The sequence below is a fragment of the Cnephaeus nilssonii genome, assembly GCF_951640355.1.
Source record: "Cnephaeus nilssonii genome assembly, chromosome: 8".
Lineage (NCBI taxonomy): Eukaryota > Metazoa > Chordata > Mammalia > Chiroptera > Vespertilionidae > Cnephaeus > Cnephaeus nilssonii.
Genome location: NC_137079.1, coordinates 2,425,694 through 2,448,642, shown reverse-complemented (window position 1 = coordinate 2,448,642; position 22,949 = coordinate 2,425,694). Strand labels below are relative to the sequence as shown.

Here is a 22,949-nt window from a genome sequence, read left to right as displayed (position 1 = left end):
CAGAGAGTTCATTTAGTTCAGACAGAAACCCGCCGGGAATAGCAGCATTCCGATCGCACTGCACAGGCCGCAGGCAGGGGTCCGCTCGGGCCTCCGTCTCCTTATCGGCAGGGGTCCGTGTCTCCCCCTCCCTCTCCGTTCCTGAATGAATGCCTGGAAGCCTTTCCCAGGGTCTGTGGAAAGTGGCTGAACTCTAGCAATTTGAAGACAAGGACAGATTTAGGGAAAGGGGTTCGGTAAGACTCAGCTGAGGCCCGGCCCTTCTCTCGGGCACTCTTGCTCCTGGAGGGCCACCGGCCGGTCAGCACTGGGCCTGCTGCCCCAGGCCTCGGGCAGGCGGGCTCCCGCTGCCCCTCCCCCTTCCCCTCCCCCTCCCCCACTGCCCCTGCCACAGCCTAGTCCTTGGCACCTGGGAGCTGCCCGCTGGGACCTCAAGGGGCTACTGGGGGGCTGGCGGAAACCTGTTTGTAAACAATAATGCCAAAAGGAACAGCCTTTATGAAAACCATCAGCTGTTTAGTAAGCCCTTCAGTGGTTAAATATAAAGTATTGAGAGGGCAGTATTTCCAAAATTTTTTTAAAAAAAGGAAATTCCCCATCAGTAGAATCCCGGAGGAAATTGAGGCAAAGCAGCTGTTCTACAGTTGTCACCGCTGGGGAGGTGAAGAGCTGTGCCCCGAGGCACCCCTAAAAGGCCCCTCTGTTCCTTCCCGGACTGTCAGTCCTCCAAAGACCACTTGAATGGAATGTAACAATTCGGTAGGAGCTTGTTTTAATTCCATCGGGAGAGCCCTCCCCACCCCACCCCCTGCCCGGGGCTCACCCTGGAGGCCTCCCTCCAGCAGCTCCTCCGATTCCCACCCCGGCACAGTGATGTCTCCTCCGTCCCTGTCCCCTCCCGTCCCTGTCCTCCACACCGGCCGTGGGAACACCAAGGGGGACCCTGCCCTCCACACCGGCCATGGGAACACCTCGGGGGGACCCTGCCCTCCACACCGGCCATGGGAACACCTCGGGGGGACGCTGTCCTTCACACCGGCCGTGGGAACACCTCGGGGGGACCCTGTCCTCCACGCCGGCCGTGGGAACACCTCGGGGGAGCCCGACGGGAGAGGCCTGTGGCTGAGGCGAAGGGCCGGGCGGGGACCCCTGCGGGGAGGACGCCCCTGTGCGGAGCCACCCGTGTTCGAGAACACAGGCCCCATCTCACCGTCGGTGAACAGCCCTCGTGGCCTCCGGAGGCCTGGGCCTCTCCCCGGCCAGCGCGCAGGGCAGCCTGCCCTCCCCCCAGCGCCGGGGTCTCCGCTCGGGCCGGATTGCAGCTGTGGGGGAACACCCGAGTCCCAGTGCCGTGGGTTCCCCACAGGAGAAGCCAGGAGGAGATGCAGGTGCAGCCAGAGGCCGAGTGCCGGGGACACGCCTCCCCTCGGGGCTCCAGGCGGAGGAGGCCGAGCGGATGCCTTCCACACCGTCCCGCGGCCGCAGGAAGGAAGTGCAGGGCCGAGCTGTCAGCTCGCTGATTGCTGGCGTTGCGGGAGCTCCTCTGGGCCCATCTCATGGAGTCCCAGCTATCAGATGGGTTTTAACAGCAGTCACACCCCATGAAGCTGTTACAGCATCAGCATTAACAGTGAAGTCAGGGCTCAGGAAAGAGCAGGCATGGGCCAGAGGCAGGAACAGCCGTCCAGCTTGGTGCGCGGAGCGAAGCGGAAGAAAACACGTAAGACCAGAAGGATCAGGCCCACAGCTTGAGACGTTCGCCGTCGGGGCTGAGAAACGTGCTCTTTCTGTGGAGGAAAAGGGACGCTGGGTCCCTAACGTGGCCCGTGAAGTGTGGACTTCATGGGTTAGAGGCGGACACGTGGAAGGCAACAGAAGCGAGTGCGCACCGTGGCGATCCGCGAACGGGAAGGGATTTTTACAAATCATGCGGCAGAACACGGTGCCCGCTCCCCTGCGCAGGGCTGCTGTTCCACACCACCCTCCAGGTGCGAGAGGAAAAACTAAAACAACCAGAATGACACTGCCTGAGCCACAGCATTCAGCACCCACAAGGCATTCATTCTCCAGACGGGCTTTCGGGGACAAGGCCATTTAAACTTTATAAAAACAGACAGGTCATACACAGCTCCCTCCCCTCAGAGCGTGCGCTTTGTTCTCACAGGAGTAAACACCCGCATCCCCGGGGGCGGTTCAAGACACCGGCACCCTCAGGAATCGGCGGCTTCCCGTTCTGTCTGTGCTGCGCAGGGAGCCAGTGGAGTAAGTTCCGTGGCGGGACCGTCCTCCCGGCCCCGGGCCCCGAGGTCCCTGTGTCGGGGCCGAGCTCAGCCGCCCGCGGCCGGTCAGGCCTCCAGCTCCGGTCGGCTCTCCTCCGGCGCTGCTCCGGGCCCGTCCGCGGGGTGCTCAGGAAGGACGTGGGTGAGCCAGTAAGTGAAGAAGGCGGAGACCACGCGGGCTTGGTCTGCACAGAACAAAACCAGGGCCACACAGCGGGGCACCGTCACCATGGGCGGCAGCCCCCAGGTGGCCCCGCAGACACTAGGACAGCAGCTTTGGTGGAAGAAGCTTGGTCCCCAGGAGGGGGCGTGCAGGAGGCCCCCATCAGTGCCTGTCCTGACGTTTCTCTCTCCTCTCCCTCTCCGAAGGCAATAACAATAATAATAATGATGATGATGATGATGAAAAAGAGCCCGCGGAAGCGGCAGGCACCGTGTCTGGCTGGGCGGGAGCTCTCACCGCGCCGCCCGGGAGGCAGGACAAACGCAGGGCCGTCCGCGGTGCCGAGCAGAATGCGCGCCGGGCGGTGCGGGGCCACAGCCGGCCACGGTCTCGGGGGAAGGCCCTGCCCCTCACTGTCGGGGACTCGGCCCCCGGGGAGGCTCCTCACCCGCTGCGGGCAGTCCCGGCGGTGGCTCAGCCCGGGCTGCGCAGAGCTGTCCAGGCAGAGGGGTGCGCGCCGCCAACTCAAAGGAGGGCAGGCTGGGGGGCCCGCCCCGCCACACCCCGCCTCCATCCCACTCCGCCCCGCCCCACCCACCCCGCCCCGCCCCGCCTCCACTCCGCCCGCCGCCACAGGCTGTGACTTCTCCCGTTTAGGGTACAGCCTCTGGCCCCTCCCCTCGCCTCCCCTCCAGCCCACCTGCTCACAGCGGACCCCCAACCCTTCTCTGGACCCACCCAGTGACCCCCAATCCAGCCCCTGCCTCTGACACCTGCCGATCCCATTCTCCCATTCAGACCGGCACCGGGAGCGCCCGCAGCGGGGAAACCTTGCCCAGCCACCCGAACCCACTGCTCCCAGACCAAACGCCCACACACTCATGCGGCCCGGGCAGAGCGGACGGAAAAGGGGAAGAAACGGGTTTTCACTCCATTTGAACGGATGGAACGGGCCCTCGGCGCCCGCAGCTCCAGGTCTGGAGGCGCAGAGCGCAGGCGTCTGTACTGAGCGTTCCCACCGCAGCCGCCGCCGGACGCCCCCCCGCAGGCCGCTCAGCGCCGCGCCCTGACTCCTGACCCGTGGGGTGACCCCCGGTGGGGTGTACCTGGGGGCAGGGCGCAGCGGGGTGACCCCTGTGGGGCGTACCTGGGGGCAGGGCGCAGCGGGGTGCAGTGGGGTGACCCCCGGTGGGGCGTACCTGGGGGCAGGGCGCAGCGGGGTGCAGGGGGGTGACCCCTGTGGGGCGTACCTGGGGGCAGGGCGCAGCGGGGTGCAGTGGGGTGACCCCTGTGGGGCGTACCTGGGGGCAGGGCGCAGCGGGGTGCAGGGGGGTGACCCCTGTGGGGCGTACCTGGGGGCAGGGCGCAGCGGGGTGACCCCTGTGGGGCGTACCTGGGGGCAGGGCGCAGCGGGGTGCAGGGGGGTGACCCCTGTGGGGCGTACCTGGGGGCAGGGTGCAGCGGGGTGACCCCTGTGGGGCGTACCTGGGGGCAGGGCGCAGCGGGGTGCAGTGGGGTGACCCCTGTGGGGCGTACCTGGGGGCAGGGCGCAGCGGGGTGCAGGGGGGTGACCCCTGTGGGGCGTACCTGGGGGCAGGGCGCAGCGGGGTGCAGTGGGGTGACCCCCGGTGGGGCGTACCTGGCGGCAGGGTGCAGTGCTCCTCGAAGGCCGGCAGGGCGCGCCGCAGCGCCCCCGGATCCTGCAGCAGCAGCAGAGCCTTCATGTGGCCCAGGGCCCGCAGGTCGGAGGGGGGCACGCTGCCGGCGGCCAGGCCCCTCAGCAGCGCCTCCGAGGCGGCCAGGAAGGCGGGGTCCGAGCCCCTGGAGACACCTACACGAAGGCAGGGCAGAGAAGCGACTGAAGGAGAAGGTTTCCCACTCGGAGGCCGCGTGGGGAGAAAGGCCCGCAGCCCACGGAGCGGAGCCCAGCGGGAAACACGCACCCGCGGCGGCTCCCGGGAACTGGGCTCCGCTCCCGGACCGCCGGGGAGCAGCCTCCACGCCCCGGGCGCCGCGGGGGCCCAGGACAGGACACCGCCCTGCGGACGGTCAGGCCTCTGCGAGCAGCAAGGACACCTGGCCCGGCCGCTCCGCTGCCGCCTGAGGACAGCGTGTCCTCTCCCGTCACCGTCACCGGCCACCACCCGCCGGGGCTGCGGGCGTGTCTGCATCAGTCCTGCCTGCAGCTCAGGACGTTCTGAGAATCTGGCTATGGCCTTCAGGAACGTGGAACACTCCCAAGTGTCACCCCCTTAAACCCTGTCCTGGTGCCCACCCCGCCGGTCCCAGCAGCCGGCCTCCCACCCGCACCTCGCCCCAACGCTCGCCCTCCCTCCTCCTGTCGCTCTGCTGGGGCCGGCCTGCCAGCTGCTGTCTTTTATGCTGACTCTAATCTGCTGTCTAAACTCATGTTTGAGTTTTTAATTTATTACACTTTTCAGATCTAGGGTTTCCATTTCATTATCTTAATAGATTCACATTAACTTGTGACATTCTCCAATTTCCCCTCTGTTTCTGAACATCTTGACTATAGCTATTTTAATTAAAATTCCTTGCCTGATAATGTCGGGCATATTGCATTTTTTTTTAGAAATAGAGCCGATTCCAACATATTCCAACAGGGACCTTGCGGTACGAGCCAGGAGACCCTGCTGGGAGCCGGGCCTCGGCTATGCCTCCCGCCGTGTGCGGAGCCAAGTTAAGTATTGGTCGGGTCCTGGTGAGAAGAACTTCAATATTCTCATTTCTGCCTCAAATCTAATGGTTATTTTCAATATTGGTTATTTTGTATTTTAAGCATTTAAATATTATACTATTTTTGATTATTTTTCCAAATAAGTAGATGCCATTATTCAAAAGAAAAACAGGAAAAAACATACCATCATAAAAATACATTTCCTGTGTCGACTTCAAAAAATCGAGGATACCCTCTGCCTGGTCGTCGGAGCCTTCGCCCCCGTCCTGCTTGGCGTCCACGCTGTCTTCACGGTCCTCTTTGTCCCCGGCGTCCCCTGGGTCCTCGGCGTCGGAGCCGCCCCCTCCGGCCCCCTCGCTGGAGTCCCCGGGCTCGGAGTCGCCCTCGCCGGGCGCGTACAGGAAGCTGATGCCGGCGGCTTTGGTCAGCAAGCCAGCTGCTCGCTTCCTTTTCACTTGCTGCTTCTTTTTCAGTTTCCTTTTCTTGTTTTTGCTGATGGTGGGGCCGTCCGCGTGCCGCGGCTGCAGTCCTTCTTCTAAGAGACCCCGCTGCTCCTCTAACTCCGTCTCTTCTACATGAACACTGCTGGGATGGCTAACGTTTTTCTTTGACTTATGCTTCCTAACTCGTCTTCTCTTTGGTTGATCATGAGGATCCTGATCTATAAAACCAAGTTCAAGACAACAATTTTCTGCATGATGAACCACAACAAGCATGTTCAATACATTTCCCATTAGGACCTTGTAATTTTAGTACAACAGGAATTAAAACTATTTAATTCTCAACTGATTACACAACCCAGGATTCTGAGACGTACAATGAAGTTCATTAACAGCCGACTTGTTCTTAGAAGGAGGCCTGTCAGACCTGCACGGAGGCACAGACACCTGCTCGGGGGGCTGCGGGCTCAGCTCCTCCGGCCGGAGCGCAGCTCCCCTTCCCAGGCTGAGTCCCCGGCTGAGTCCCCGGCTGAGGACACCCGGAGACGGGAGTTGGGAGTCGGGAGAAGTCTCAGGGAGCAGAGCACGGCAGAGCAGGCCGCGCCGGAGCGGGCCTGGCCCCGGCCGCTCACAGCGGTCTGTGTCACCTTTGAGCTGTTTTGCACTGAATAAAGTTTCCTTCTTCACCCCAAAGGCCACCGGCTGAAGAGATATGTACACAGTTGATACAATCATGACGTACATGTGGTTTTAAGGATGCAGTTGCTGCAGTTTTATCGGGAGTAAAATTCATTCCTACGGCCACCCACACATCGACAATGCCGGTGTAACCCAGCACTCGATGTGGTCGCTCTGCCTCAGCGCCCTCACCCGCGAGGTGGGAACAGGGCCACCTCCCGCCGCAGCCCGGTGAGAGTGGTGCTGAGCACCTGCTGTTCCTTGGTTCCTGCTCGGGGCCTGGGCCCCTCCAAGTCCACCACCTGGAGCTGCGTTGCTGCAACTGCTCTGCCGTGACCTGGGCTGTGACCCGGCCTGATGGGGATGGGGACGGCCGGGTGCAGCACGCCCTCACCCTCCGGAGCAAGGCACAGGCCCTGCCCAGGGCCTCCCAAACCCTGTCAGCAGGTTCCAGCAGACTTCAGAGGAAGGTCCCTGCCATGGCCGGCAGGTGGCACTGTCCCCACGAGACTGTGGTGCCCTCAGATCCTGAGTGAGACCTGGACAGCCCGCTCAGCCTGGACGTCCGGAGGGGACATGCCGAGCCGCCCAGGATGGACCTGGAATCTTTACTCCTATCGTTTCTGCCCTTCAAAGGCCCTGCCCTCAAACACAGGCTCCTCCAGCCACTGCCCAGGCCCTAACCTGCCTGGCGTCCCTGTCGCGGGGGGCCCAGACCCTCCCTCCGGCCGGAGCACAGGAGGTTACGCTGCCCCACGTGCTCCAGCACCCACACCCCCTCGTCCTCCCGGCCTGTCACCTGCCTCGGACCGGCGGCCACGAGCAAAGCGACAGGACGTTTACTCAGGGAGCCAGAGGCCTGGCTATTTATAACCTGAGAAGCTCACTCATTCTGAAAAGCTGCCATCCCCAAAACACACCTTTCCTCTCACACGTGCTAATTTTAAAAATAACCGCAGCTTGTCAGAAGTCTCTCTGCCACTGCTTGGCACCCACGTCTGCTGAAGGCTGTAGTGGCAACAGACCCCAAAATAGCCGCCCTGCAGCTGCACTGTCACGTGGGCACGAGCGAAGCATCTAAAGGAAACGAGTTTCATTCCGGACTCAACACCAAGGTACCGATGCACATGACCCGCCCTCAGCCTCCAGGTGCTCGGGGCCCAGGCAGAAGCAGGAACGGACATCCCACCTGGCTCTAAACCACGTGTACGAGGTCAGCTGTTAAACGGTGACGACATCAGGTGCTTCGGGTGAACAAGCTATTGCCTTCCCACAGCTCAGCATGTTTGGTCCCAGCGCACACTGTCACAGGCACTCAGCGAGGTCGGCCCGGGGCCCACAGACCGGGCCGTCCACAGCAGCGGGTCCAGGCCCGGGACGGCGGGCGAGCAGAGCCTGGGGCAGAGCGGCGGCCGGGCCTGGCCAGGAGCCCAGCCAGGGGGAGGATGGTGTGCTGGGTGTGCCCTCGAAGATGAAACTCCACCTGGAGGCACAGGTGTGGGAGGAGGGCGAGCTGGGCCAGCGCCGAGGGCTGAACCTTCTGAGTGGCTCCGGCCACGGCGCCTGCGGGCGGGGACACCTGACCAAGCTCGGAGTGGAGACTTTACCTTTTTATTTTTTTAATGTGCTCCAGCACCCACACCCCCTCGTCCTCCCGGCCTGTCAATTTTATTGATTTCAGGGGGAAGGGAGAGGGAGAGAGAGATAGAAACATCAGTGATGACAGAGAGTCATTGTTCGGCTGCCTCCTGCAGGCCCCACCCTGGGGATATCAAGGGCATGTGCCCTGGACCGGAATCGAACCTGGGACCCTTTAGTCTGCAGGCGGCACTCCAGCCACTGAGCCGACCCATCGGGCTGGACGGATGCTGCCTTCCAAAAGCGGAAGCTCTTTTCCAGTGGCTCCGAATGCCTAGAGCTGTGCCGGCCAGAGCAGCAGTGGCCGGACCCTGGGCACGGCGACTTGTCCTGTCGCTTTGCTTCGGGTCCAGGATGTAATTTAGCTTTTAGTGCAAATCACACTGAAAGGACAGGACGAACGTAGGCTGACAGTGTGAGTATTCGCAACAGTTCATTCTTGTCTTATCACTTATTACCGTCGCGGGTAATTCGTGCAGGGGGCTCGGCCCTCACAGCCCTGGCCTAGTCTGGAAGGTTGTCTGGCTGTCTGGTCTAATTAGCACATTATGCTTTTATTATTATAGAAGACTAGTGACCTGGTGCACGAAATTTGTGCACATTAGAAGGGAATTAATTAGAGGAAATATTTTAATATTGCTATTTGCCCTTTCTCTATAATTGAATTGTTAGAGATGAAAGAAAATTAGTAAAATGCATATGAAAATCTTCCTCCTGTCAGAGTCTGGGGTGTGCTACGGGACCCAGAGTCAAGTCCCCGCCCACCCACGTGTGCCTCGAAATCGAATGAGACCCAGACCCGGCTGGTCCCACCCCTGTTGGGCTAGTTCCAGACCCGGCCGGCCCCACCCCCATCAAGTCCTGCTGGGCAGGGGGCGCGGCCTGAGGTCCCCCAGCCTGGCGCCGGGGCAGGGGGCGAAGCCTGAGGTCCCCTGTCAAGCCCCACCAGATGGGGGGGCAGGAGGGTGCAGCCTCAGGTCCCCTGCCCCTGCCATGCAGCCTCAGGTCCCTACTGATTGCTCATTAAGGCTCATTATGGGATCCCTGCCTCTGCTGTGGGCGCAGCCATCTTGTACGGTGTGATGGTCAATTTGCATAGTCCCTCTTTACTAGATAGGACAATCAGCTATAAGCCCACGTGGCCCCCCCCCCCCTTAGGCTGCCTCACTGCTACCAAGAGGGGCTGGTTCAAAAGCAACCGTCTAGGCACTGGGTTCCCTGACCGTGAGCGGATGCTTGGGACCAGGGATGTCACCGGCTGCCCCACTGAACCCCGCTGTGAGCGGGTAGTGAGTGCGTGACCCCCACTTGCTCCTCAATAACCCCAACATCAGCCCCTGCTCGCCTGTCAATCAGGGTCTGATACTGACGAATCTCCGGGTCGTCACAGCCCAAGCAAGTGAGCGTGCGACGCAGGGACCTCCCCGGTCAGCGGGCTGCACGTCCACCAGGCCCCGGCCGGGCTCCAGCTGCATCTGGCCTCCGAGCTGGCTGCCACGGGGCGCCACGTGGGTGGTCTGTCTCCTCAGAGGCCTCCCCGGCCATGGGCCAGGTCCCTCCAGCCCAAGGGGGGAAGCCGCCCGCCCCCGCACACGGAAGGACGGATGTTGGCCCACAAAGCACCCACCAGACGGAGCAGGAGCCCACGTTTCCCGGGGCCACACAGCAGTGCCACCTCAGCGGTGCCCATGTTCGAGTACCCTGGCAGCCTCCCTCGGAGCCACTCGAGTTTGGCGACGGCAGCTCGAACGGAGCACAAAGCCGTGCCAACAGGGAACGGCGCCTGTGACGATGGCCCAGGAGGACGCTGCCTGCCGCTCAGCTGTTTTCCTCAGTAATCCCTGCACGGGCTCACCCAGCAGACGCGGACTGGGCTCCGGGGGGCATGGGCTGGGGGTCTGTCCTCCAGCCGCTTCCTGGCAACGCCCCGGTGCCAGGCTTTGCCGGAACCCCAGCTGAGGGCAGCAGACGTGTTTGCCAGCTCAGCCTCATCACCTGCTCCCAGGGCAAGGGAGCCCTGTCACTAGGAGGCCTCTGCCGTCTGGGGAGTCGGGACCGAGTTGGGGTGAGGAGAGAAGGGGACGTCACGGGAATAACCACGACACAGAGCGGAGGGCGGAGGGCAGAGGGCGGAGGGCAGGCCCATGTCTGCAGGAGGCTGGGGAGGGAGCTAAGAACAGTTTGGAGAGGTGGGACGTGGGGGGGAGGGAGGGGGGGAGGCCCCACAGAGGCGACGAAGCAGCCAGAGGCGAGGAAGGAGCCGAGGTGGGGGAGGGCAGGGCTCAGGAACTGAGGATGGGCGCTGAGGTCAACACAGGACAAAGGGCGGAGGGCCCGGGCCCTGGGGGCGGGGGGGAGGAGGGGGGACTCGGTGCAGTGAAGCACGGACAGCGAGAGGGGGGAGCCCCAGACGCGACCACAGGAGGGAACTCAGGGACGTGAGTGACAAGAGAAGCGGCCGAAAGCCAAAGGGACGCGGGACCCTCGTGACCAACCGCCGGGGAGGCGCCTGCACTGAGCGCACTCCAGACCGGGAAGGAGGAAGCGGCTGGAGGACAGACCTCCAGGGGAAACCCTGCGATGCGACGGGAAACGCCGTCCCCGCACCAAGGTCCGCCCCGCGGGAAGGACCGTCCACCCCGAGGCCGGCGGGCGGGCGGCGAGAAGCGGGGTGTGGAGGGGGCCAGGGCTGCGTCAGGCCGTGTGCGGGAACCTGTCTGCTAGGAAGTGTTCACACAAAGCATCGGGGAAAGGAGCTCGGCTCCAGGAAAGGCCCAGGGTTGAAGGGCGGCGCTGTCGTAAAGGGCGGGTCTGCCTTCCGAGGAAACGCACCGAGGGGACTGGCACCTTCACGTGTGGCCTGGGACAGGCGGCCCGGGCCCTCCCTGCTCCGGCGGCCCCCCCCCCCCCGCCCCATCGCGGCCGGCTGCCCAGCCCACGGGAGCCGTGCCCCCGGTTTGTTCTATTTTAAGGAAAGTAGCTCATCGCCCAGGGACTGTGCAAGCATCACTTCCCACCTCGCCCTGTGTCCCTCCCTGTTTACGGGCCTTCTGCCACAACAAGTGCCCCCGTGAGGTCTGTCCGTGCGGCTCGCAGGCTTACAAACCGTCCCTCACGGGCTCTCCTCACAGCACACGGAAGAGGCCTGCTGCCGCGCCGTCGGCTAATACCGTGGTCGGCAAACTGTGACTCGCGAGCCACATGCGGCTCTTTGGCCCCTTGAGTGTGGCTCTTCCACAAAATACCACGGCCTGGGCGAGTCTATTTTGAAGAAGTGGCATTAGAAGAAGTTTAAAAAATTTGGCTCTCAAAAGGAATTTCAATCATTGTCCTGTTGGTATTTGGCTCTGTTGACTAATGAGTTCACCGACCAAGGTGCTAACACATGAGACTGGGGGTGCCCCGGCGGGAACGCGCACTTCCTCGCACCGCCTCCGGGGGGCGCACTCGCTCACGTGCCCAAAGACAGCCCAGCAACAGCCGCATCCAGGGGCAGGGAGCACTGCCTTGTGGGGCGCTCAGCTTCCCACCAAGACCCACCTCGGACCTCACAGTGTCGCACAGGCACTCACTGAGGCACCTCAGAAAATTCTGGGTGCTTTCAGCTGGGCGGGGGGAGTTATTAACCAGCTGGTTTCATGAAATGGGTTCCGGCTGTCTTAGGAAGTGCTATCAGCACATCTGTATGCACGAAAGGGAACCTGCACCACACTGAGCGCGACACGCAGGGACAGCACCGCCGCCACCCAGGGGCAATCTCTGCGTCTGTGTGCCACACGCACGGGAGGCGTGCACTGTGTGCCACACGCACGGGAGGCGTGCACTGTGTGCCACATGCACGGGAGGCGTGCTCTGTGTGCCACACGCGCGGGAGGCGTGCTCTGTGTGCCACACGCGCGGGAGGCGTGCACTGTGTGCCACACGCACGGGAGGCGTGCACTGTGTGCCACACGCGCGGGAGGCGTGCTCTGTGTGCCACACGCGCGGGAGGCGTGCACTGTGTGCCACACGCACGGGGAGGCGTGCTCTGTGTGCCACACGCACGGGAGGCGTGCTCTGTGTGCCACACGCGCGGGAGGCGTGCTCTGTGTGCCACACGCACGGGAGGCGTGCACTGTGTGCCACACGCACGGGGAGGCGTGCTCTGTGTGCCACACGCGCGGGAGGCGTGCACTGTGTGCCACACGCACGGGGAGGCGTGCTCTGTGTGCCACACGCGCGGGAGGCGTGCTCTGTGTGCCACACGCACGGGAGGCGTGCACTGTGTGCCACACACGCGGGAGGCGTGCACTGTGTGCCACACGCGCGGGAGGCGTGCACTGTGTGCCACACGCGCGGGAGGCGTGCTCTGTGTGCCACACGCGCGGGAGGCGTGCACTGTGTGCCACACGCGCGGGAGGCGTGCTCTGTGTGCAACACCCACGGGAGGCGTGCACTGTGTGCCACACACGCGGGAGGCGTGTGCAGGCCCTGAGCCGCCTCGGGCTGTGGGCATCTGGGGACGGGTTCCATCCTGTCATCGTCTATAAAACGAGACTTTTCAAAAATAACATTTCTGTTGGAAGAAAAACTTCTTTTCCTTTTAGAAAAATGACCTTCAGGACGTGTCCACCATCTGCTGTGGCCCGACCTCGGTCCTGGGCTGTGGGACCTGCCTGCGGAGGGAAACGGGCCGGCTCCCCCAGGAGAGGACACCGCCCCGAAGGCTCATGCTGACGGCCCCACGCACCCGGCAGCACAGGAAGAAATCAATTAGCAGAAGGTTTTGCCTCACAAACAGCTTATAAAAATGTAACTTGTAATAATGGTGTAGTCAAAAGTTACCACTAACTCTGCCAGGTTACCATGGCAACTTAAACGGAATAGATGGCACTCAATTCCCCTTTTCTTTACATTTTAGAGAAACCGTCTGCTCTAATGCCCTCTGTGAGAGCAGAAGCGGCAGCAGGCCCACCCCAGCTGCCTTCCCGGAGGAGGAGGCAGCAGGCCCACCCCAGCCCCCAGCCCCCTCCCTGGGGGCCCGGCGCCGGCCCCTGGAACAGGGAGCGTGATGGCTGGTAGGGGTCAGAGCACAGGCTTATAGGAGAGCCATGTGTCCAGGTGGCACTGTCATCGTCCTGTTTCCTACGGGGCCGTCACTCCAGCTCAGCCTGTGGAGCAGGCCGGGACGTGGTGCGGTCTGGGACAGCTGGCATGGCCTCAGCCCGGGCCCTGCACACCTGCCCTCGGGCCGCAGCTGAGTCTAACGAACACTGGATGACGCCTGCTCACCAAAGCAATTTATTCTCATAAAAACTGCAGTGTTGTGTGGTATCAGCTATTTATCTAATAATTATATTCTAAAGGTTTCAACCGGGCCCGAGAAGATGAATCTATTACTCCTTGGCGACTCCATTTTCGGTGTTGTGGTTTCTGAGCCTTTAATTGGGAAGTCAGGAAGATCAATGAGCTAGAAAACCACATTTTTAAATACTCCAGTTAATTAAGGTCTGAGCACAGTTTCCGGCTTACACCTGGTGAAAACCAGCTGGGTCCAATTTTATTTGAAAACACACATTCCTCTACAGGAAGTCTGGAATTATGACTCAGAGGAAAAGCTACCCTTTTGCTTTTCAGGTAGAAACTTCCCGGGCAGCATCCGCCTGCGACCGGAGACCAGACAGGGAAGACACAGAGGAGAGAGTAACTCCATTTCCCCACAAGGGAGGTGAAGCCATGCTGCTCCCATGAGTACAACGCTGAAATGCCACCCCAGACACTGTCAAGGTCGAGAAGCAGGAAAAAAGTTATAGGAACTGAAGACACGCGAGCGACACAGATGCACTTAGCACGAGGTCTCCTCCCGCGGTCACACCCGCAGCCAAGACCACACTGCGACGGGCTCACCCTCGCCCGCCCACCGCGTGGCTGCGCCGGGACAGGCTCACCCCTGAGGATGAACTTGGATGAAATCAATGCACAAAGCCGGATCATGGGAAAAGCATGCTCTCTCACCTGCCACGTCCTGGCTGCTGGAGGAGCCCTCGGAATCCCCGGAACCCGCGCAGCTGGGCGCCTCGGGCTTGGGCTCAGGCTCGGGCGGGGCAGAGGCAGGAACATAGCCCTCAGGAGGCAAAGCCACGGTGTAGAGCCGCCGGCCAGGCGGGGTCCCAGTGCCGCCACCTGCAGGAGGAAACGGGCACAACAGGGCCGGTCAGCCACGCGCGGTCATCACACTGACCTCCAAACCCGTCCCTGGGAGCCCCACAGCAGTGCGCTCCATCCCCCTCAGCACGGCCCCCCCATGCGCCGCCCACATTACCAGAGCACGAGTCAGCGGCCCACCGGCCAGGAAAGGCACGCTCAACGATCATTCACATTCACGTCAGGTCACTTATGTCAACTTCCGGGCTCTTATGACACGGACATAACTCACTAACGAGCAGAAAGCAGAAAATACCCCACAGAACACACCCAGCCTTATCCCATGGGTCTCAACATTTTGGAGGCATAATCTTCTGAACCTTTCTCTCCATTGACGCTAACAATCCATATACACAGTGCATGTGCATGTGTGTGTACACACAGACACAGACACACACGCAGATACATGGGATCATGCGCACCTTATATTATAAAACATATATCACACACTTGTATGTTATATATACAATATCATTCAAAAGTGATTTAAAATATACTTAAATCTAGTCTTTTTTTTTTTCTCAAGAAAAAAAAGATTTTAAATATAATAATACTAGAGGCCTAGTGCACGAAATTCGTGCACTCGGGCGGGGGGGGGGGTCCCCTCAGTCCGGCCTGTGCCCTCTCACAGTCCAGGAGCCCTCCGGGGATGTCCGACTGACTGCTTAGGCCTGCTCCCCGTCACCGCTGCTGCGGTGAGAAAGCATGCTTTTCCGATTATCCAGTTTTGTGCATTGATTTCATCTAAGTTCATCATTAGGGGTGAGCCTGGCTTCTGGCTGAGCGGCGCTCCCCCTGTGGGAGTGCACTGACCATCAGGGGGAAGCTCCTGCATTGAGTGTTTGCCCCCTGGTGGTCAGTGCATGTCATAGCGACCGGTTGTTCTGCCGTTCAGTTGATTTGCATATTAGCCTTTTATTATATAGGATTACCAAAACTGTACTAACATAGTATAATATCACAGAAGTTGTAAGAGATATTAAAAATCTGCAAATAACAGGATTACTTCTATATTAAAAAATATTTATTTTCTCTGGCTCTATTTTTGTTCATCAGTTTATGTTGTTCGTTATATTCCACAAATGAGTAAGATCATGTGATATTTATCTTTCTGTCTTATTTCGCTTAGCATAATGCTCTCCAGGTCCATCCATGCTGTTGCAAATGGTAAGAGTTCCTTCTTTTTTACAGCAGCGTAGTATTCCATTGTGTAGATGTACCACAGTTTTCTAATCCACTCATCTGCTGATGGGCACTTAGGCTGTTTCCAGATCTTAGCTGTTGTAAATTGTGCTGCTATGAACATAGGAATCAATCCTTTCTGATTGGTGTTTCTGATTTCTTGGGATATAGTCCTAGAAGTGGGATCACTGGGTCAAATGGGAGTTCCATTTTTAATCTTTTGAGAAAACTCCATATTGTTCTCCACAGTGGTTGCACCAGTCTGTATTTCCACCAGCAATGTAAGAGAGTTCCTTTTTCTCCGCTTCTTCGCCAGCACTTGTCGTTTGTTGACGATAGCCATTCGGACAGGTGTGAGATGGTACCTCATTGTTGTTTTATAAATCTACAGTCTTTCAATAGTTTCATAATAACCCATGGAATTGGCAAATTATGTCTTAACCAGTCCTTAAGTTTATACACGGAGGCCGATTCTAAATATCCACCATCAGAAATGGCTGCTGCGACCATCCTTGCTGTGGGCAGCTTTGCACATGTTTCTGAAGGTCTGCATGTCCTGGGCCTGGCATCAGCTGGGAGGGTACCACCATGCCTGCCTGACTTACTACAGACCAACCTCTCTCCTCACGGGCCCGCCCTGGCGCCCAGCCCCCGGATCTTCACAGCGGCCACCCTCGGGCTGTGCCTGTCTGTACCCTGCCTGCCTTTCTGCAGTGAGTGCACCCGGAAGATGGACACGCCTGGCTGTGCAGGGCAGGACCGCCCTCCTGCCCTCCCACCCAGTGAGCTCGTCCTCCCAAGTCGCCGTGGTTATGGTTTTTAGTGCCTGCTGGCTTCCCAGGGCCAGGCTTCTGTTTCAGAATCATCCACACACACAGCCTTGCCTCCAGTCCGCACAACGGTACCCACGTCCTCCCACTATCCAAAGCCCTGGCGAGTCTTCCTTCTCCCTCCCTCTCTCTCATCAGGTTCTCCTCTCCAGCCCAACATCCCAGAGCCTGCAAACACGCAGTGCCTTCTCCAACCTCAACACAAACACAGCAAGCCCACGGTTCCGCTCCCCCTGCACCCATCCGTGCCCTTTGACCCTGACTCTGGTCCCGCTGGACCCCACCCCACAAGCCTCTGGTCACAGAGGCTTCCAAATTCCAAACACAAAAAATCATTACTTCTTTGTCAGTTAGCAGTTATGTTACCAAGACTTAAAAAAATTCTCCCGGCCTCGTGTTTCCTCCAATATCTCGTACCTCCTCTCTAGGTTCCTGTTTTGTTTCTATTAAACACAAGCTTTATCCGCTCAGTGAGGTGTGTGGGTGGTGAAATCCCTTAAGCTTTGTAACATGAACACATCTTTAAAGGATTCTATTTATTATATACTAACTAGTGACCCAGTGCACAAAATCTGTGCACATTAAAAGGGAATTAGAGGAAATATTTTAATATTGCTGTTTGCTCTTTCTCTATAATAGGATTGTCAGAGATGAAAGAAAATTAGTAAAATGTATATGAAAACCTTCCTCCTGTCAGAGTCTGGGGCACGCCACAGGAACCAGAGTCAAGTCCCCACCCACCCATGTGCGCCTCGAAATTGCGTGAGACCCAGACCCGGCCAGCCCCACCCCCATTGGGCTAGATCCAGACCTGATCGACCCCACCCCTGTCAAGCCCCACTGGGTGGGGGGGCACGGCCTCAGGTCGCCTGGCCCGGTGCCAAGACGGGGGGGTGCGCCTTGAGGTCCCCCGTCAAGCCCTGCTGGGTGGGGGGGGGCGGGAGCAGCCTCAGGTCACCTGTTCTGGTGCTGGTGCGGGGGGTTCGGCCTGAGGTCCCCTGTCAAGTCCTGCCAGGTGGCGGGGGCGCAGCCTCAGGTCCCCTGGCCCAGTGCCAGGGCGAGGGGTGCAGCCTGAGGTTCCCCATCAAGCCCTGCCGGGTGGTGGGGGGCGTGGCCTGAGGTCCCCTGTCAAGCCCCACTGGGCGGGGGGGGGGGGGGCGGGGGTGCAGCCTCAGGTCCCCTTCCCTGGCCCAGCACCATGCAGCCTCAGGTCCTTGCTGATTGCTCGTTAAGGGAACTTGGCCTCCGCTGTGGGCGCAGCCATCTTGTTAGGGCGTGATGGTCAATTTGCATACGCCCTCTTCATTAGATAGGATGGGCGCCACAACCACACGGAGCTAGGTAAACGCAGGACGTTCGGGGCCGCCGCCCCCTCCGCGAGGCAGCTCCTGCGGTCATGTCCTCCTGCGTTTGTTCCTCAGGCGACTGGTGTGCGTGCCAACACCACACCATTCCCCCCTCTCCCGGACCCCCGGCCAGCGTCTCCACGGCTGCTGCCCCTTCCTGCGGGCGCGGGCGCCTTCCCCGGGACAGGGCTGCCGCTCTCCTCCTGCGAACGCACATGCTGTTCGGAGCGATGATGTCATGAGTAACCTTGAACACGCCTGTTCCTGCCCTCGGAGCTTCAAGTTCAGGTAAAATCGCTCAGGTGTGCCCGCCGAGCCCCGGTGCGCACCGGTAACCTTCCATGGACTCCCCGGCCTTTCATGGCTGGTCTGCGGTGTTTCCCCCCACAGCCGGGCTGAGTGCTTGCCCGCCGTTCTAACACGTGTCAGCCATTTCTGACAACCTGGCTCGGGGACGCCCCAGGACCACCTCCCGTGGGCTCTGCGGTGCCACAGAGGGAGCCCTGATGATGCTGAGGAGCCACGGGGTCTCCTCCCGGACGCCTGTCCCTCTCCGCGCCGCGTCCCTTCGGAGTGTGGCTCACGTTCTCATTAGCTCATGAGCTCTCGATTCACAGAGGAAGGGAACTCTCTGCCAGGACCCGCTGCCACATCTTTCCCAGCTGCCTGTGTGCCCGCTGACCTGGCTGCGGGCAGGACGGGAACCCTCACGAGGGACAGTGACAGCCTTCCGCTCTGTGCTCGGCGGCCAAAGAAGCCCCTCAGGGCCGAGCTCCCAGCTCCCCCTGGTCCCCGACAGTTCGACACTTTAGAGTGAACCTGGCCTCCTCTTCCTCCCAGAGACAGCAGCCGTCCCTCTGCGTCTGGTGCACGTCCAACAAGCTCACCATCCGGGCCGTGTTCCAGATCTGAGCGTCCAACCCCTGGCCCAGCCTCAGGGGCCCCGAGGCTCCACTCGGACGTGTGACTGAGAACCGAGTTCCTAGCTGACAAAGCCCACGTCCGGGGCGCCAACACAGACATGCCTCTGTCCCCGCGGAGCTGAGAGCCAGGCGTGGGCAGGGCTGGTCTCCCCAGCCTCTCCTCGGGGTGCAGACGGCTATCCCCCTCTGTGTGCATGTCGTGTGAGTTTCCGAGGACACAACGCAGCCCCCAAAGGCACTTTCTTTGAAGGGTGAGACCCCAGTCCCAGCTCTCGTCCCTCCCGCAGGGCGGTCCCGGTTTGCAGACAGACGGCCGTGGGGGAGCCAGGTGTGCGTCTGTGGCTCCCCGTTCCCTACGAGCCGCTCACCTGCCAACGGGCGGACGCGCCGGCATCTCTCCTTCTCGGGAGGCGTTTCAGGCAGGGGTGCCCGCTTTTCTCGGCCACGTGGATCCTGAGGAAAAAGTCTCTTCAGCACTTTTTCAACAAACACTGAAATGCAACCAATTAACAAAAACAAAAGAGAGAGAGAATTACTTAAAGCAGTTTTATTTAAATTGCTTATAGAGTTTATTAAAAAGAAAAAAAAGACATTCTAATGTTAACACCAGAAAGAAAGGTGACTGTCATTACAGTGCCCCAGGCCTGTCCCCCCAGGACCCCAGCCAGCACCGTGCGAGGGGGGACCCCCCACAAAACGCAGCAGGAGCGCCAGGCCAGCCAGGCAGCTACCGCCTAATGGCAGGGTCCCGACACCCGTCCCCAGCCCAGGGTGCAAGTGCAGGGAGGTTCCCTCAGCTCTCCTCTGAGCGCCAGCACAGGGCGGGCCTGCCCACAGTCCCGTCGGGATGCTCACCCCCAGTCCGAGCCGGAGGAAGCCACCGAGCCACAGCTCAGACGTGGCCCTCGGGGTTCACTCGGTTACCGCCCAGGAGGTGACACACTTTCCAGCGTGAAAGCACGTTTCTAACAAACGTGCTTCCTCCTCAAGGAGCGCTGCAAGGTCCCCATCCTCCCATCCCCGTCCTCCCATCCTCGTCCTCCCGTCCTCCCGACCTCCCGTCCTCCCGTCAGCCCCAGAGGCTGTGCACCAATCCTCCTGGGGGTCCGCAGCACCCCCTGAGCAAGGGGCCCAGAGCTGAGTCGTACTGCTCTGGAGATGCAGCCACCCCCTCCCCCAAGGGACCCGCCGGACCTGCTAGAGCCGAAGCCGCTGGTACCGTGGCTTTCCCGGCTCCTGCGTGGCCCAGTTAGTAAGGTTCTGTGTGTCCGCTTCCCGAGTTAGTGCATGCTCGCCTCCCTCTGTAAGTGCACACGTGGCCCGTGGCCTCCCCTCTGGGAGAGCAGCCAGCCTGTGAGGAGCAGGCAGGGCAAGTGCAGGCCACTGCCCGCTCCCCCCCTCCCCCCGTCACACCCCTCCCAGACTCTTAAGTCATCCCGGGCACGAAGGGGTGAAAGTGGAAGACAGGGCGCCTCTGGCTTTCATGCTTCACCCAAGTCCAAGTGCTCGAACCTGTTCCAACCACAAATGCCTGTAGGTGGTTCAGAGCCCCGCGTGGCCCCAGCAGAGTTCTCTTCAGGGGTCTTAAGAGGGGGAAACAGCCCTGGCCGGTGTGGCTCAGTGGATAGAGCATCGGCCTGTGGACCCAAGGGTCCGGGGTTCGATTCCAGTCAAGGGCACGTACCTTTGTTGCAGGCTCCCTCCCTGGCCCGGGCCCTGGTTGGGGCACATGCAGGAGGCAACCCATTGATGTGTTTCTCTCACATAGATGTTTCTCTCTGTCTCTCCCTCTCTCTTCCACTCTCCCTGAAAATCAATGGAAAACTATCCTTGGGTGAAGATGAAAAAAAAAAAAAATAGAGAAGACACTTTCCCCACGTACACCTTACACTTTGAGGACGTATGACTCCCAGCTTCCCAACACAATGGTCTCACACACCCTAACTCCACAATTCCCACAGAAAAGGAGGCTGGTTTTGGGGAAGAGGTGTCTTTGATGAAAATAAAGGTTTCGATCATCTTAGTTCAGTGAGCTGACAAAGGCTGTAAAAAGTAGACCAGGTGTGACCCTCGCTGGTGTGGCTCAGTGGGGAGCACTGTCTGACGCAGTGAAAAGCCGCGGGTTTGATTCCGGGTCAGGGCACATGCCTAGGCTACAGGTTTAGTCCCGAGGTGCAGTGTGTACAGGAGGCAACCGATCACTGTTTCTCCCTCACATCCTAGTTTCTCTCTGTCTCTCCCTTCCTCTCTCTAAGTCAATACCCTGGGTGAGGAAATAACCCCGAACGGACCAGGGGCACCCCACATTCCAGCACTTTCCAGCACAGGCAGGGCACCGAAGGTCAGAAACAAGGAAGTAAGAGAAACAAGGAAAACCGGGCGTGAGGCAGAGGGAACCCCGATCAAAACGCGTCAGTCAGCGCAGACTCCTGCGACAGCCTCTGGGTCAGGCCTGCTCCCAGGACCCTCAGCACGTGACTGTGCCTCGATCCCGCGGACAGTGGGACATGACACGCAGGTGGGTGTCACTCACATCCGTCCGCGTGCACTCTGGGGCCTCCCTCACCTGTCCGGGCAATGGAAAGCCATGACTCTGCTCCCGGGAGGGCAGGGGCGCACCACGGAGGCTTCTCTGAACAGGAAGCCGCGGGCGGGAACTGTACTTACCGCTCCCGCATTCTGCCCTGCTAACGGATCAGCTTCCTTTTCTCATTTTAAGCAAAGGCTTATGGACTATGGTTGCCACTGGGCTTTTCATTTCAAAGGGCAAGAATGCAACCCTCTGTTTTAACTGTGAGAACAGCCTGGTGTTTGCCAGAGGCCGGGGTGAAGGGTGGAAAGGTACCTGTGGCGAGCCGGCACGGCCATGGCATCCTCAGCCCCAGGCGCTTCATGTGCCGCACCAGCACAGCCAAGGGTGACCCTGAGTGGGGGCGGTGAAGGGTTAGAAAAGACAGACAAGAGAAGAAAGCTGGGTCTGGGTGGGACACTGCCCTCTCTCGTGGAGAGACGCAGCGCCACGGACTACGACCCGTGTCTTTATTTTATAGCTGATGCCACGAGGCAAAGGAAGGGCGTGGTCAAGATGTTTACACCATTCTCGTGGGTTTCCATCCTACTCAACTACATGCACCTGAACTCTATATCAAGCCCACGTCACTCAGGCACGTGGGACCACGTGTTCGGAACATAGGTTCAAGCTGACAACTCCAGCTGTTGGCTATCATGGTGCTGGGAGGCTCTGCCCGCCACGCTGGGACTTGCACGTGGCCGTGAGAGGACTGTGCCCTCTCATCAGTCCGAGGCTTGAACCTGTCCAAACACGGTAGCCGCGCCCCACAGGTACCAACATCCAGACGTAAAAGGAGTGGGTCCTGGCTGGCAGGCACAGCAGGGACTGCAGTTAACAATCCTGTGCTGCTAGGTCACTGCCGCTAAGAGAGAACTTTACAGCTGTCATCCCAAGGAGACATTTTTGGTAACCCCAGGAGGCAACGGTTGGCGTGGCCACACCTGTGCCGCCATCAGGCTGCAGAGTGGTCAGTCTCAGGGCTCAGCACCGCTGGGAACCGGGAGCCCCCCTTTCCCATGGTGATGTGGGTCACAGGTCATGGGAAGGGCGCCCAGCCTTTGGTGCTGGTTAAACCCTGTCACTTCACCATCACTGTGTGCCCGCGATCACACAGGTGCAGGTGCGTGCGATCACCTCCACTGAAGTCACAGAGTGGTCCGGTACGCCACCCGCTGCAGGCCCCGGCGCCCGCCATCAGGGCCTTTACTCCTGAGGGGTGCTCGCCGGGTCCTGGGGTCCCACAGGCCTTGGAACCCCGCCCAGGCCGCTCGGACACCGGAGAGGCTGCGGATCCCAGACGCGCCGGGACCAGGGACAGCCTCCCCCGCCGGCGGCCGGGTGTGGAGTCCGCGGGACGTGGACCGGGCCCGGGCCGAGCTGTCCGAGCGGCGGCCCCCCCGCGCCCCCGCCCCGCGCCGCCTACCGTGCCTCCGCGCCGCAGCCATGCGGGTCCCACGACCCCCGGCCTGCCTTCGGAGTTCCCAGCGCCGCTTCCGTATCCGCCCCTGTAGACCCGCCCACAACAGCAGGCGTGCCCAATCCGGGCCCAGGGTCTCCACCATTGGTGCCCATCAGCCGCGCCCCTGCTCCGGATTGGCTCTCGGGGGGTATGTGGGCGTGGCCTCCGGGCGCCTTGGCTCCGCGCACACTCAGAGGAAAGGGACTGCATCCCGAGTGCCCGGGACCGCGCGGCGGGGCGGTCGGGGGCCGGAGGGGTCCCCGGGCGGGATCAGCGGGGCGCCGGGGGCGGCGGGGACGGCGGTGTGGGGTGAGGGGCTGCTGCGCGGGCCGTGGGGAAAGGGGGTCCCACAGGGGCCGGCACCCGCGTCCGCACCCAGGCCTCCTCCCGCCCGCACACCGCCCGCCCCCCAGCTCGGGACCGGGGTCTGCCCCCCTCCCCGGGTGCACGTCTTGGGAAACGTATTTTCGAGCTGTGTCGGTCACTGTTCTGCATGCTGGGGGGCCCCGCGCGTGGTGGGGTGACAGTGTGAAGGGAGATGCGAACTTGGGGGGGAAGGGC

General features: G+C 60.6%; 1 protein-coding gene across 5 annotated transcripts; it reads right to left on the bottom strand.

Annotated features, from left to right (window-relative positions):
• Positions 1 to 889: 889 nt before the first annotated feature.
• On the bottom strand, positions 890 to 22,423 carry ERICH1 (glutamate rich 1). 5 transcript variants are annotated; one of them, XR_013813890.1, is made up of 7 exons: positions 22,353 to 22,423; positions 18,726 to 18,848; positions 13,888 to 14,055; positions 5,322 to 5,798; positions 4,082 to 4,273; positions 2,163 to 2,464; positions 892 to 1,787 (listed from the first exon to the last, which is right to left on the bottom strand). XR_013813890.1 is itself a non-coding variant. In XM_079779323.1 (7 exons), exons 1-7 carry the CDS (start codon positions 22,372 to 22,374, stop codon positions 3,369 to 3,371), a joined length of 1,602 nt encoding a protein of 533 aa, XP_079635449.1. In that variant the 5' UTR covers positions 22,375 to 22,423; the 3' UTR covers positions 3,228 to 3,368. The 5 variants fall into 5 exon arrangements, 4 of the variants coding, with proteins under 4 accessions (XP_079635451.1, XP_079635449.1, XP_079635450.1 ...); XM_079779323.1 differs by lacking the exons at positions 892 to 1,787; positions 2,163 to 2,464 and adding exons at positions 3,228 to 3,794; positions 3,836 to 4,029; XM_079779324.1 differs by lacking the exons at positions 892 to 1,787; positions 2,163 to 2,464 and adding exons at positions 3,228 to 3,886; positions 3,928 to 4,029.
• Positions 22,424 to 22,949: the final 526 nt, after the last annotated feature.